Source organism: Bufo gargarizans, chromosome 3 (genome assembly GCF_014858855.1).
Source record: "Bufo gargarizans isolate SCDJY-AF-19 chromosome 3, ASM1485885v1, whole genome shotgun sequence".
Classification (NCBI taxonomy): domain Eukaryota; kingdom Metazoa; phylum Chordata; class Amphibia; order Anura; family Bufonidae; genus Bufo; species Bufo gargarizans.
In genome coordinates this window covers 37,039,869-37,055,871 of record NC_058082.1, presented here as the reverse complement: position 1 = coordinate 37,055,871, position 16,003 = coordinate 37,039,869, and the positions used below count along the sequence as shown (strand labels likewise).

Below are 16,003 nucleotides of genomic sequence, written 5' to 3'. Positions count from 1 at the left end.
CCCCCGTTTGGATTCCCGTGCATTACTTTCACAAAATCTTACGATTGTTTCGTTTTTTTCTGTGGAAAAGTAATAGGGGAAGGATAAAGTATGAAACGCTACAGAGGAACAAAGATGCAGGGGGACTTGCTCTGCCCAACCCATTACTTTATTTTCTATCGGCCCAGTTGCAGCATTTTAAAGGGTGGGGAGTGGTGGGTGGCTCAGGCACGAAGAGTGGACGATTGATGGAGTGGGCGTCGAATAGGTCTCCCCCGTTGACGGCCATTGAAGGTAGGGTAAAGGAGGATGCAGGGCGTATCCCAATACTAGTGCTCATGAGGAAAGTTTGGTGTAAAACCAGACATATCTTGGGATTAGAGGGATATGTCAATATCTCGCCTATTTGGAGGAACCCAGCACTGTCAGAGTTGGAAGGTCTAACTGGATTTTCTGGGTGGAATAACAAGGGAGTATGGAATTTGGGCCATATCTTTTCAGGTGGGGTATTAAAACAATATCAACAGCTATGCTCGGAGTTTGGGCTTCCTTCCTCGCAGTTCTATAGATATCTTCAGCTCAGGCATGCATTGGATGCTCAGGCTAAAGTGGCTCCAATAGTATTTACATCCATTCATGCACTGAACACAGTGGTGGCTGCTGGATCGGTGAAAGGGGCAATCTCCGTGATGTATCAGGCCTTACTAGAGGATTTTCTTAAAGGATACCCGCTAAAATGCAGACAGCAATGGGAAAGAGATTTGGGTGGGCTTACAGATGTACAATGGTCAGAGGTAGTAGCGCTTACTCCCACTCTATCTCTCAGTGAGGCGGCACGTCTCTCCCAGCTGTATCTAGTGCAGAGAGTATATAGGACTCCGGTATTCCTACATAAAGTGGGTTGCAGGGATAGTCCTAATTGTCCGAAATGTGGTAGCGCTGAAGCTGATCTCATGCATATGTTGTGGTCATGCCCTTCATTGACCTCTTACTGGAGAGCAATATTACATCTTGTTAATAAGGTACATAGTACTAAATTTAAAATGGATCCGAAAATTTGTATTCTGGGAATGCTGCCAGAGGAAAATTTGCAGTCTACAGTAGCTACGGGAATAGAAAGGATGCTGTATCAGGCGAGGAAGACTATCGCAGCAAAATGGATACAGGGGATACCCCCAGAGGTATCGGAATATGTTGCTAGAATGAATGTGGTAGTGCGCCTTGAGAGGGGTGTGTACCAGAAAAGAAAATGCTTGACTGACTAAATTTGAGGCTATTTGGGGTAGCTGGATAGATAGGTCGGGATGCTGTAGTCCTTGGCTAGCATTAACAAGGAGTGTTCTGAGTGCCCGGTAAGGCTGATCTGGGGAAGTGACTGTGTACAACCTGGTGATATGTGAAGTGTGTGATGTACGTTTGTTGGTGTCTGATGTGTGACCGTGGACTGAGTGCTATAACTGTATGGGAGTATAGTTACTTGGGGCTCACTGCCTGTAATATATATTAAAATCAATGGAACAGGTGCCGATATGATGAGGAGAAAAAGAATTAGGAGGTAGTTATGCTCTTATTGCAATGATGTCCTGCTCTTGGAAGGTTTGGGAGGGGAGGGGGGGGGGTGTTTACAGGGATGTTTGTTGAGGGAGAAAAAATTGATGAATAAAAGGTCTAGATCTATTGTGTAAATTCTTACGATGTCTTACGGTCATAGGATGTATATTATGTACATTGTGCATATGTGATATTTTGTACATTTATCCTTTGTACCTGATGTTTTTTTGATGATTGGATATTTGATATGACTGTCATTTGATGATGAAAAAGAAAAAAAAATGATAATAAAAAAATTATCTAATTTAAAAAAAAAAAAAACTAGTGGGTCAAAAAACTCATTACACCCATAGATAAATACGTTAAGGGGCCTAGTTTTTAAAATGGGTTCACTTTTGGGGGGTTCTATTTTTCTGACACTTATAAGCCTCTGCAAACTTGGCTTGTTGCAGGAAAAAATATGTACTTCAAAAAGTTTTAAATGTACAGTACAGAGCAAAAGTTTGGACACCTTATCATTCAAAGAGTTTTCTTTATTTTCATGACTATGAAAATTGTAGATTCACACTGAAGGCATCAAAACTATGAATTAACACATGTGGAATTCTATACATAACAAAAAAGTGTGAAACAACTGAAAATATGTCATATTCTAGGTTCTTCAAAGTAGCCACCTTTTGCTTTGATTACTGCTGTGCACACTCTTGGCATTCTCTTGATGAGCTTCAAGAGGTAGTCACCTGAAATGGTCTTCCAACAGTCTTGAAGGAGTTCCCAGAGATGCTTAGCACTTGTTGGCCCTTTTGCCTTCACTCTGCGGTCCAGCTCACCCCAAACCATCTCGATTGGGTTCAGGTCCGGTGACTGTGGAGGCCAGGTCATCTGGTGCAGCACCCCATCACTCTCCTTCATGGTCAAATAGCCCTTACACAGCCTGAAGGTGTGTTTGGGGTCATTGTCCTGTTGAAAAATAAATGATGGTCCAACTAAACGCAAACCGGATGGAATAGCATGCCGCTGCAAGATGCTGTGGTAGCCATGCTGGTTCCGTATGCCTTCAATTTTGAATAAATCCCCAACAGTGTCACCAGCAAAGCACCCCCACACCATCACACCTCCTCCTCCATGCTTCACGGTGGGAACCAGGCATGTAGAGTCCATCCGTTCACCTTTTCTGCGTCGCACAAAGACACGGTGGTTGGAACCAAAGATCTCAAATTTGGACTCCTCAGACCAAAGCACAGATTTCCACTGGTCTAATGTCCATTCCTTGTGTTCTTTAGCCCAAACAAGTCTCTTCTGCTTGTTGCCTGTCCTTAGCAGTAGTTTCCTAGCAGATATTCTACCATGAAGGCCTGATTCACACAGTCTCCTCTTAACAGTTCTTCTAGAGATGTGTCTGCTGCTAGAACTCTGTGTGGCATTGACCTGGTCTCTAATCTGAGCTGCTGTTAACCTGCGATTTCTGAGGCTGGTGACTCGGATGAACTTATCCTCCGCAGCAGAGGTGACTCTTGGTCTTCCTTTCCTGGGGCGGTCCGCATGTGAGCCAGTTTCTTTGTAGCGCTTGATGGTTTTTGTGACTGCACTTGGGAAAACTTTGAAAGTGTCCCTAATTTTTCAGACTGACTGACCTTCATTTCTTAAAGCAGTGATGCTCAACCTGCGGCCCTCCAGCTGTTGTAAAACTACAACTCCCATGATGCCTAGCTGTAGGCTGTCAGGGAATGATGGGAGTTGTAGTTTTGCAACCGCTGGAGGGCCGCAGGTTGAGCATGCCTGTCTTAAAGTAATGATGGCCACTCGTTTTTCTTTACTTAGCTGCTTTTTTCTTGCCATAATACAAATTCTAACAGTCTATTCAGTAGGACTATCAGCTGTGTATCCACCTGACTTCTCCACAACGCAACTGATGGTCCCAACCCCATTTATAAGGCAAGAAATCCCACTTATTAAACCTGACAGGGCACACCTGTGAAGTGAAGACCATTTCAGGTGACTACCTCTTGAAGCTCATCAAGAGAATGCCAAGAGTGTGCAAAGCAGTAATCAAAGCAAAAGGTGGCTACTTTGAAGAACCTAGAATATGACATATTTTCAGTTTTTTCACACTTTTTTGTTATGTATATAATTCCATATGTGTTAATTCATAGTTTTGATGCCTTCAGTGTGAATCTACAATTTTCATAGTCATGAAAATAAAGAAAATTATTTGAATGAGAAGTTGTGTCCAAACTTTTGGTCTGTACTGTATGTTAAAATGTTGTCTCCTAAATAAAATAAAAAGTTAAAAAAAACTTTTTGTAAGTGCAGCCAAAATAAAGATGTGGAAATATATTTCTGATAAAAATATTGAATAGTATTTATGTATGTAAAATATTGCATTTGAAAATAGGAAAATGTGTACATTTTTTAAAATTTTCACTTTAATAAAGATGTGCATATTTTAAAATCGGTAGAATTTTACCACCCAAGTACAATATGTGACGAGAAAACAAATGTCAGAATTACTTTGATGTGCAAAACCGTTACAAAGTTATTCTAAGCTAAAATGACACGTCAGACTTCCAAAATTTGGCTTGGTCACTAAGGGGTTAAACTCCACCTCAGAAGTGAACATACATGTCACATGCCTGTACTGGATCACAAGCTTAGGCCTGAGAGGTTTCCTTTAAAGTTTGGGCGGAAAGCACTAAAAATAGAAGTGCAGCCGATTTATTTTTGATAGTCTGCTATAAAAAAAAAAACGTGTCACCAGAACGGACATATTGAACTGCTTACATGTCCACTCTGGTCACGCTGCCAACATTCAGAAACTGGTTCACTTGAAGTGTACAATTAGTGTCTGTGCATGAAACGTCAAGTTTGAATATGTACCAGAGTCATGAACACACAGCTGGTGCATCACTGCATGATGAGAGCCAGGCTGCCCACTTTGCTGTTATAGACCGCCCTTGGTTCCTGGACATCAGCGCTAAATCTCACAGCGGGATCCTTAGGGGTAACACCTCAGCTGACGTGCAGCAGGTACTTGAAGCCAAGGTGTACACACCTCTACTCATTGCACGTGTAAGGATCCCAGCAGGGAGACGAGGTAACTTTTCATGAAGTGGTTATCCCACAAAAGTTATATCCAGTTATATCCATCCCATAAACATTTTTGCATTTACACCTACAAATAAAATACAGATCTCCCAGGAATAATGGAAGAACTGCACCACCTGCTGTATGTGGAGTAGAAATAAATGGGTCCGTATGCAGTCAACAAAAAATACAGATAGGACACGGCATGAATCCTTACTGTGTCCCCTTAGTAGACATGCAGAGGTGGACACACGTTCAGTCTTTGCTCTTTCGGATATGCAGTCATTCCTAGTGAGATGAGCAGCTACTTCTGAGCAAATGCAATTACAGTATTGCTGTCTCCATTTTATTACTTGCTCTGAGAAGGAGAGAAGAAATTTCAGCTTCAGAAGCAGCTGTCTCACTACACCAGGGATCCCGGCACATAGGTGATCAGAAGCCCCAGCTCACTACACCAGGGATCCCTCCACATAGGTAATCAGAAGCCCCAGCTCACTACACCAGGGATCCCGGCACATAGGTGATCAGAAGCCCCAGCTCACTACACCAGGGATCCCGGCACATAGGTGATCAGAAGCCCCAGCTCACTACACCAGGGATCCCGGCACATAGGTGATCAGAAGCCCCAGCTCACTACACCAGGGATCCCGGCACATAGGTGATCAGAAGCCCCAGCTCACTACACCAGGGATCCCTCCGCATAGGTGATCAGAAGCAGACAGCTCACTACACCAGGGATCCCGGCACATAGGTGATCAGAAGCAGACAGCTCACTACACCAGGGATCCCTCCACATAGGTGATCAGAAGCCCCAGCTCACTACACCAGGGATCCCTCCACATAGGTAATCAGAAGCCCCAGCTCACTACACCAGGGATCCCTCCACATAGGTGATCAGAAGCCCCAGCTCACTACACCAGGGATCCCTCCACATAGGTGATCAGAAGCCCCAGCTCACTACACCAGGGATCCCTCCACATAGGTAATCAGAAGCCCCAGCTCACTACACCAGGGATCCCTCCACATAGGTGATCAGAAGCCCCAGCTCACTACACCAGGGATCCCTCCGCATAGGTGATCAGAAGCAGACAGCTCACTACACCAGGGATCCCTCCGCATAGGTGATCAGAAGCAGACAGCTCACTACACCAGGGATCCCTCCGCATAGGTGATCAGACGCAGACAGCTCACTACACCAGGGATCCCGGCACATAGGTGATCAGAAGCAGACAGCTCACTACACCAGGGATCCCTCCACATAGGTGATCAGAAGCCCCAGCTCACTACACCAGGGATCCCTCCACATAGGTGATCAGAAGCCCCAGCTCACTACACCAGGGATCCCTCCACATAGGTGATCAGAAGCCCCAGCTCACTACACCAGGGATCCCTCCGCATAGGTGATCAGAAGCAGCTGTCTCACTACACCAGGGATCCCGGCATAGGTGATCAGACGCAGACAGCTCACTACACCAGGGATCCCTCCACATAGGTGATCAGAAGCAGACAGCTCACTACAGAGACAGCAGAGGGCACTCTCCTAACACTATTCCAGGAATATATGTGAATAGAACTACAGTGGTCCCTCAAGATACAATATTCCTGAACATTATATGTAAGTAATTGCTTTATCTGTATCAGTTATCTGCTTATTTTTCTTAACCCCTTAAAGGGAGTCTGTCACCAGATTTTGACCTCAGACCACTTACATAGCGCTCTAGCATAGCAGTCTATGATTCTAATGGTACCTTTGATGTTTTCTTGTGAAGTTCCCCAAGGCAAAAACTGACTTTTATTCATATGTAAATTAGGGCTCGCAAATGCCCAGGCTGTTCTGCCTCTTTTCGTCATATCCCCGCCCCACTCTTCCTTTGCGTCCTTCTCTGCAGCAAGATCCCACGCCTGCGCTATCCATAGCTTTGCCGGGGCATATGCACTGCGATGCCCATTGTGGGCACAGCATCGCAGTAGCTACTGCGCATGCCCCGGCCAAGCAATGGAGAGCGCAGGCACAGGATCTCGCTGCAGAGAACTTGACAAGGAGGATGCAGAGGAAGAGGCTGGTGACAGACTCCCTTTAAGGACACGGCCATATTTCACCTTAAGGACTCGGCCATTTTTTGCAAATCTGACCAGTGTCACTTTATGTGGTGATAACTTTAAAACGCTTCGACTTATCCAGGCCATTCTGAGATTGTTTTTTCATCACATATTGTACTTCATGATACTGGTAAAATGGAGTAAAAAATTTTTTTTATTTATTAAAAACAGACTAAAATTTGCCAAAAATTAGCAAATTTTCAAGTTTCAATTTCTCTACTTCTATAATACATAGTAATACCTTCAAAAAGTGTTATTTCGTTACATTCCCCATATGTCTACTTAATGTTTGGATCATTTTGGGAATGACATTTTATTTTTTGGGGGATGTTAGAAGGCTTAGAAGTTTCGAAGGAAATCTTGAAATTTTTCAGAAATTTACAAAAACCCACTTTTTAAAAGGACCAGTTCAGGTCTGAAGTCACTTTGTGAGGCTTACATAATAGAAACCACCCAACAATGACCACATTTTATAAACTACACCCCACAAGGTATTCAAAACTGATTTTACAAACTTTGTTAACCCTTTAGGTGTTCCACAAGAATTAAAGGAAAATAGAGATACAATTTCAAAATGTAACTTTTTGGCAGATTTTCCATTTTAATAATTTTTTTCCAGTTACAAAGCAAGGGTTAACAGCCAAACAAAACTCATTATTTATTGCCCGGATTCTGTAGTTTACAGAAACACCCCATATGTGGTCAAAAACCTGCTGTACGGGCACACAGCAGGGTGCAGAAGGAAAGGAATGCCATACGGTTTTTGGAAGGCAGGTTTTGCTGGACTGTTTTTTTTGACAACCATGTCCCATTTGAAGCCCCCCTGATGCACCCCTAGAGTAGAAACTCCACAAAAGTGACCCCATTTTAGAAACTACGGGATAGGGTAGCAGCTTTTTTGGTACTAGTTTAGGGTACATATGATTTTTGGTTGTTCTATATTACACTTTTTGTGAGGCAAGGTAACAAGAAATAGCTGTTTTGGCACAGTTTTTATTTTTTGTTATTTACAACATTCATCTGACAGGTTAGATCATGAGGTATTTTTATAGAGCAGGTTGTCACGGACGTGACAATACCAAATATGACTTTGTTTCAGTTTTACATAAAGCATATTATTTTTTTTAATGATTCTTTAGTGTCTCCACATTCTGAAAGCCATAGTTTTATTTTTTGGGCGACTGTCTTGTGTAGGGGCTCATTTTGTTTGGGATGAGATGACGGTCTGATTGGGGTGCGTATGACTAACGCTTGCTATTACACTTTTTTACAGTTTTTATTTTTTTACGGTATTCACCTGAGGGGTTAGGTCATGTGATATTTTTATAGAGCAGGTTATTACGGACGCGCGATACCTAATATGTAAACTTTTTTTTAACTACTCAAGTTTTACACAAGAACTTCTTTTTTTAAACCAAAAAAGTGATGTTTTAGTGTCTCCATATTCTGAGCCATATTTTTTTTTTGCGATTGTCTTGGGTAGGGGCTCATTTTTTGCAGCATGAGGTGACTGTTAGATTGGTACTATTTTGGTGGGCATACGCCTTTTTGATTACTTGCTGTTGTACTTTTAGTGATGTAAGGTGACAAAAAATGGTTTATTTAGCACAGTTTTTATTTTTTTTACGGTGTTCACCTGAGGGGTTAGGTCATGTGATAGGTTTATAGAGCCGGTCAATACGGACGCGGCGATACCCAATGTGTTTTTTTTTCCTATTTTCTTTTTTACTTTATTTGGGGGAAAATTAAATTTACGTTTCAGGTAAAAAAAAAAAGTAACTTTTGGGGGTCTGATCCCCTTCACAATGCATTCCAATACTTCTGTATTGGAACGCATTGGCTGTATGGGTAATACAGTGTGTATTTTACTCATACAGCTTCCGGGGCCTGTGAGATCCAGGGTGCTGGATCTCACAGGCTCTTCACCGGAAGGCAGCCCCGTTGCCCAAGGAAGGCATCGCGCTGCCTTCCATGCCACCGGGTCCCCGTGCGGCTGTAATGGGGACCCGGTGGCATGGAAGGCAGCGCCAATCCCCGAAAACCGCAGGTCTGAATTGATTCACAGGACCCCCCCCCCCCCGCGCATTGTCCCAGGAAGCCTCCACCTAGCAGTGTCCAAATGTAAACAAACAGCCCTTGCCCTGAGCGATGCAGCATAAAAAGCTCCGATGCTCCACTCATTCATAGTGAACGAGTGCAGATCAGGTTGTGTCTAGATTCAGGTCTGAACCTGGAAAACCCCCTTAAAGGGATATTCTAATCGTAGACCTTTATGACATAGCCACTGTGATTGGCATTTTTTCCTTTGCTGTCAATAGGCATTTGTGTGTGCCAAGTGGTGGGGTCACAAGACTCCTTACCTCATGAGAATGTGGGAGCGTAGATTTGCACTTGGCATCGCCATAAGTACCTATGTTTGGAATACCTCTTTATATATACTAACACCTGTAGGCCATGTGTGTGCCTCTGTTATACCAAACCATAGTACACGTAAACCAGGGCAGACCATAACTGCACTTGTCGGGCATTAACAGGGTAATGCACCATCTGCTGCAGACGAGAGTTATGTACTCTGCAATCTACCGACTTCACCTCCATGTAATAGACGATGAGGGGGGAAGCTGTTTGAAACAAAGAGGAAATGTTAATTTATCAGGCTTCCTATGCAGATCATACGTCACACAGCCCTCCCACCTATTTACTAGAATGAACATACCACGCAATGTGCAGCAACTGCTTTATTCCATCTTTCTCTTACACTAACCAACATAAGTCACATCCATGGTACATAGTAATACAATGACAATTGAAACATACGTGTAAGCTCCTGCGTTTCTTCCAGTGCTGCCTTGTTCCCAAAAACTGAGCAGAATTCAAGTAAAGTGTATACAACACGTGAACAAGTAATTGTACAGAGCAAAGGGGAAGTAACGGGAAACATCATCCTCTGCAGGTTTACCCTCACCCCTGATTCACGTGTGGGGCTCATATTTGGAAGCAGATGGCTAGGTACTACACCCCATCATAGGCTGCACCCTAGGACGATATAGTGGAGTTAGCTCAGTCCAGTAAAACCTGGGGTGGGGTCCTCGCTGCACAAATTGCAGCCACCTTGTAATAAATACCAAGATCTGCACCTCCCATACATCCACTGGATACGTTCTCATGCCCAAAGCTGTTAAATATCAAAAAAGGGTCATCTTCCCACTAGCCAGATCTCAATGTTGAGGGTCTTTTTTTAAAACATGTCTTAAAGGGGTTAGCACTAGTGTTGAGTGAACTTGTGTTTTAAGTTCGGCGTCTAAAGTTCGGGTTATCGAAGAATCGAGTTATGGCTTCCGCTACCACGGACCATAACGGAATTTAGAATCCATAACGCGATTCTTCGATAACCCGAACTTAAAACACAAGTTCGCTCAACACTAGTTGGCCCATATCATACATTGGGGGCATCTATAGAACAGAATCTGCAAAGTAAAGAAGTGCCTGCATGGCCACCCTCCATTCACTTCTACGGGACTGCCAAAAACAGCCCTGCAACGCACTCGCCAATTTTTTATAAGTCCCACAGAAATGACTAGGAAGCGCACCGCACAAGTGCAACCACCGGTCCATTCACTTTTATGGGGGCTGACTGAAAAAGCCAAGACAGCGCCCAGCAAGTTTCGACACTCCAATAGAAATGGAGGGCGGCCGAGCATGTGCGCTCCACTCTCCTTCATTGTGCAGGTCCTGTTCTAGAGATAGGCACCTATCAGACACTGGGAGAATATCCTAGTGATATTCCCCTGGTGTAGGAGACTGACCAACCCCATTTAAACTGCTTCGTTTACGTCCCAGCACATCTGTTAAAACCGGCATGCTCAACATGCGGCCCTCCAGCTGTTGCAAAACTACAACTCCCAGCATGCCCAAACAGCCTCAAGCCATCAGCCTACAGCAGGGCATTGTGGGAGTTGTAGTTTTACAACAGCTGGAGTGCCGCAGGTTGAGCATGCCTGTATTAAAAAGACTCAAAATGGATGATCTGTCCCTCATGGGCGCCCATGTTACCAGGATACTTTACAGGATGCCTTTCTGATACAGGACTGTATATTACAGTGACATTACTTGCAGGTCAGAATCTTGAGGCTGCCACTACTATACAGTCACTATAATGGGGTACAGCAGCCAGGCATCTGCTTTTATATCCAAGTCCCCAGAACGTCTGCCACCCCCCACATTATAGACACATTGAAAACAGGGATAGAAAAACAAAATGGAAAAGAAAGCCCTGGGATTACCTCTGGTCTCCTCCTGTACCATACCAATACCATACTACCTTTTAATACAAAGCAGGACATGTGTGTTCAGCAGCAGGTCCCGAATCTTCCGCCCCATACAGCTGAATCCACTTTAGCATAAAGAAAAACAAGGATGCTAAATACACAAGCTCAATGGAAAGAAGCGAGATTTCAAAAGGTTTCAGGAAATGCTCCATTAATGGACTTTATAGTGAAGCTTAGAATGAGGGGCGATTCACGCATCCACGGTTCAGCCCCTGATGGGGAGAGTTGTAGATGTAGTGGCTTCTTATTCCACGTCACAATGTGGACGGGGCCTGGTCAGCAGTTCTGGGATCAGAGAAGATTTGGGGAATGTCCACATGTACCAGCAGTTGTGGCGGAAAAGTAAGCTGCAGAAAAGATAATGGATTTGACCCTCTCCATTGCACCGGGCGATATCCACAGCATTAAAAGACACGCTGCAGATTTCAATTCTGCGCCACAAGTCAGTTGGCCGCCATTTTTGTACGCATCGCATGGACGAGATTTCTTGAAATCCCATCCACATTGCTGGCACTGTAAAACGCTGCGGATTTGCAGCAACAGCAAATGCGCAACTAGTCAGTCACATGTGAACTCAGCCCAATGGCTCAATGCTGATCCCTTTTGAAATCTCACTTTACAAACAAGTTCAACTTTGCACAAAATTAACCCTTGCTAACCTTCCTCTAAGGCCTCAGTGACACCGGGACTCTGCCCTCTGTCCAACTTATATTCTAAGGCAGGGATCAGCAACCTCCGGCACGCCAGCTGCTGTGAAACTACAACTCCCAGCATGCACAATTACTCTGCTATTCTTGTAACTCCTATAGAAGTTAAAGGGGGATTCTGGGAGTTGTAGTAGTTTCAGAACAGCTGAAGTGCCGGAGGTTGCTGATCCCTGTTCTAAGGGGAAACGAGCACAGGATTGTTTCCTGTAATGGTAGCCATCACTGCCACATTGAACCTTAAAGGGGTTCTCTGGACTTTTAATACTGATTACCTATCATCAGGATAGGTCATCAATATCGTATCGGCTTGGGTCCGACACCTGGCACCCCCACTAATCAGGAAGCAGCTTGTGCAGTCTCTCTTCCCGTTTCCTGTGTACGGCAAAGCAGCAGTGAGCAGGAAGGGAGACGGCACGTGCACTCTGCGATCATACAGCTGAACGGTGGGGTTGCCGGACCCGGTAGGTCATCAATATAGGAGCCCAGAGAATTCCTTTAACATAAAGCTGGCCTGTCCCCTTCAAACAGCGGATGAGAAGTTATTGTGGGGCCCCACAGATCTCCTTCCCCCTGCTGTGATCAGTTGTCGGGCTCCTTACAAAAGTTTCTGCAATTTAAAAATCCATTCTGTACATCTAAATGTTTCTACAGCGAGTGCATGGATTCCTGAAAAGCCCCATTCAGGTGACAGAGAATGGTAGAAATGTCTGCTAGAAGTCTACTGCATGGGCACGTACCCCAACAGTCCTAGGGACTTGTGCTGGTGACTCTGGAGTACTTAAAGGGGCTGTGCCAAGAGCTAAAAGTTAAAGGGGGCTGCCCAGAATTAGAAAAACATGGCTGCTTTAGACTAAACAGCAGCACACGTGTCCACAGGTTGTGTGTGATATTATTACAGCTCAGTCTCATTCACTTCATTGGAGCTGAACTACAATACCAGACGTAGGGACAGTTGTGCTGTTTCTGGAAGAAAGCAGCCATGTTTTCGTAGTCCTGGACAGCCCTTCTAACCCCCTATCCACAAGACAGGAGATAAACTGACTGGCGGAGGTCTGACCAGAACGGAGATCGCACACGCTATGGCTACTTTCACATCTGCGTCTTTGCGTCTGTTACGAGAATACAAATGTCTGCGGCCAAACCTGGACGGATCCAGTTCTATTAGCTCTAAAATAGCCACAATGGCTCCGGCACTAAAACCATTGTAAGTCAATAGGTGCCGGACCAGTTTTCTTGTGTGTCCGAGAAAAAAAGATCCGGCACCACTGACTTACATTGTGTTCCATGCCGGAACAGTCTCGCTCTCCATACCATGATGCACCGAAAAACGCTGCTTGCATCATCGTTTTTTTCAGTCCTGTATTGTAACGCAACCAAACTAAACTAAACAGGATGCATTTTGGCGCACTCCGCTCAGTTTTGTCCCCATTGACAAACAGGGACAGAACTGAAGATCCTATGACGGATCTCAATACTAGAAAGTAAAAGCGCCGATGTGAAAGTAGCCCATCCCGGACCGTGCTAAAGAAAAAAAAAAAAGTAGCAGCACTTTCGAATCTATAGCAAAATGTCTCTATGGTGGTGGTGCCCGCAGTGTTGGATACCAGTCTGTAGTATCCCCAATTCATCCAGAATAAACCAAAAATAAAAACAGCAGCATTCGCCGGTCTTCAATTCATGCTGGTTTATTCACCAAAAGCTTTGACCTCCCGGTTTTTCTCTGGTCGAAACATCGCAATGACTGGAAGACCGGCGAGTGCTGCGGCTTTATTTTTGATCCATCTCATAGATAATGGAACAGTACGGAGCATGCTTGACCCGCTGCCCCATAAAGACTGAGGGAACACCACCCCAGTTCTTCAAATTAGAGATGGGTCCAGCGGTCAGACCACCACTGATCAGCTATTCCCTGTCCTGTAGATAGGGGAATGGCTTTAAACCTTGGACACCCCTTTAGGTCCCAGAGCTCAGATCCTGAGGACTATGGTTGATGCACTTCTTAAAGCCACAGCCGAGGGATCTAACATATTCGGCTGATGCACAAGCTCAGGCCTCGTGCACACGACGTTATCCGTTTTGCAGTCCACAAGTTGCAGTTCTGCAAAAACATGGGTGCACTAGAGGCGAGCATCGGACATTACATCTGAAGTCACTTTGTTCAAAACTTCGTATTAATACAGCACGGAGATCGGTACAAGCTAGAACCGAAGCAGAGTTCGGTTTCAAGTTTTAAAGTGGTTTTCTCACTGTAAAAATCAGCTACCGAAGTTATACACTATAAAGTCTTGCGCGACTTCGCTAATAACTAACTTCGGCTCATCGGAGCCCGTACATTTTAACACTGTACGGAGACGGATCTCCGTGAAGGATCGATCTGAGGTTTTGAACAGATGATGTTGATGATCTACAAGTATCTGGAAAGGGCGGCTTGCAATGATCTCCACCATGACAAGTGCTGGGCAGGCGTCCAGGTAGATAGACGACCCTACAGGTATCTGCACCTCACATAGCACTAGGCGTCTGCGTTAGCGACTTAGATCCTTACCAGGTTGCGAGACGTAAGGGACTGCTCTTTAACTCCTGCAATGGAGCAAGCCGACAGTTCACCTAAAAGAGAAACTGTCAAGAGAGGTTTACTAGTATGATGCAATGACAGCAGGTTCAGAACACATGCCCCCACATATAACACCATATACAGGTCCAACCCCCACCCCACCATCAAGTGCAACAACCCATTGTCAGATAAACAGTATGTAAAACATTGCCCGACCTGGGCTCTGCAATTATCCAATCCCATGATTAAGGGGGTCCTCCGGTATCTCAGGGTGTTGGGATTGGCACCCTTTACATCTCTGCTCCCCTATAGGTGGCTGGGGCATGCTAAGTACTGGAGAACCCCCTTCTAAGGCCCTGGGTTAGGTACAGCCGCTTCCTCTGTCCATAACACGTGGGCTGCGGACCCCCATATCCCCCCCATCGTCTGTCCTCAGGACGTGTCCCATGGCCCCAGCTGGCCGGCACATAAGTCAGAAAGGCTACTTGACCCTACATTTTGGCAGAAGAGGCTGCGCTCCTGGCACAGGCCGGGCAGAACTCCACCGACACCTTCTCCTTGTCCACATGCAGGCACACTCCGCCAGAGGGCGCTGCCGCAGAGTCTTCTCCCGCCGGGTCATCTGCACTGACAAGTCCGGGCAGAGCATAGTCGTGGTCATCAGGCTTCTTAGGATGGTCGCGGAAAAGTGACGTCGACAGCCTGACTCCGCCCAGCCCCGTCAGCCGGCTCAGGAGCTGCGACAGGGCGCTATCATTGGCCAGCACGGCTCTGAGGTAGCGCGCCTCCGACTCCAGCTCACGCACGCGCATCCCCAGGGCCCTGCGCTCCTGCTCCAGCCGGGCGTTCTCGTCGGAGAGCCGGGCCACCTTACACTCCAGGCCGCTGACGTATTCTTTCTTGCGCATGCGGTTTAGGCGGGCCGCCACCGCGTTCTTATTCCCGGCGCCGTGCCCCCTTGTGGCCATCTGGTGCAGCGCGTCGGTCGCCAGGGAGGGCGAGGCTTCTTCCAGGCAGTTAGGCCTCAGCTCCGACAGTGCGCCGTGCTGAGCGCCGATGTGCTCGTCAGCCGCGACTAGTTGCTGCAAGAGGTCGGCGAGCGCAGGGTCCTCGGGGCGCTCGTCCTCCTTCCACCACGTCGCGGCCTCCGGCACGGACAGCAGCTCGTCTAGCTCCGACAGTAAAGCTTCGTCACAGGGGACACTCCACTCACCGGGCGTCTCCCGGGAGGACTCTTTCGGGGCCGCGGCACGACCCCGCCTCTCTCTCCTCCTCGTACGGGCCGCAGCTGCGGGGCGCTCTCTCAGACTGCGTCTCATGGTGGCTTCCACAGCCGCTCTCCGCCGCGTCATGCCACGGGAGGGAAAGTCCGCACAGCAACGATGTAATGGCGTCTAAACGAGCAAAGCGGAAGCCGGAAGTAGATTGTCAGGTGATGCCGTACGTCACGCATTCTGTATGAGGCGTGGCCTTGTGTCATAACATAAATCCCGCCCTTTTTTTGGCGGGAGGGAAGTGCGCGCGGCAGAGCCATGTGACCAGGAGCAGCCAATCAGAAACAGCGGTTCTGTGGTAGACTAGAAGAGCAACTCCATGCTGTGAGGGGATTTTAGCTCATGGAAAATGTTTGCAGTAAAGTGAACTGAACACAGTGTACAGGTCGTGCAGTAAATACTGGATCTCACAGACAGCAGGCTGTA

At 46.2% G+C, this 16,003-nt stretch overlaps 1 protein-coding gene across 1 annotated transcript; it reads right to left on the bottom strand.

Annotated features, from left to right (window-relative positions):
• Positions 1 to 9,437: 9,437 nt before the first annotated feature.
• CREBZF (CREB/ATF bZIP transcription factor) lies at positions 9,438 to 15,729 on the bottom strand. Its single transcript, XM_044285950.1, has 3 exons — positions 14,799 to 15,729; positions 14,295 to 14,368; positions 9,438 to 11,107 (listed from the first exon to the last, which is right to left on the bottom strand). Exons 1-2 carry the CDS (start codon positions 15,653 to 15,655, stop codon positions 14,353 to 14,355), a joined length of 873 nt encoding a protein of 290 aa, XP_044141885.1. The 5' UTR covers positions 15,656 to 15,729; the 3' UTR covers positions 9,438 to 11,107; positions 14,295 to 14,352.
• Positions 15,730 to 16,003: the final 274 nt, after the last annotated feature.

What these genes read in the sequence shown, in the direction of transcription:
- CREBZF (XM_044285950.1), bottom strand. Translation starts at nt 15,655, where the DNA reads ATGACGCGGCGGAGAGCGGCTGTGGAAGCCACCATGAGACGCAGTCTG.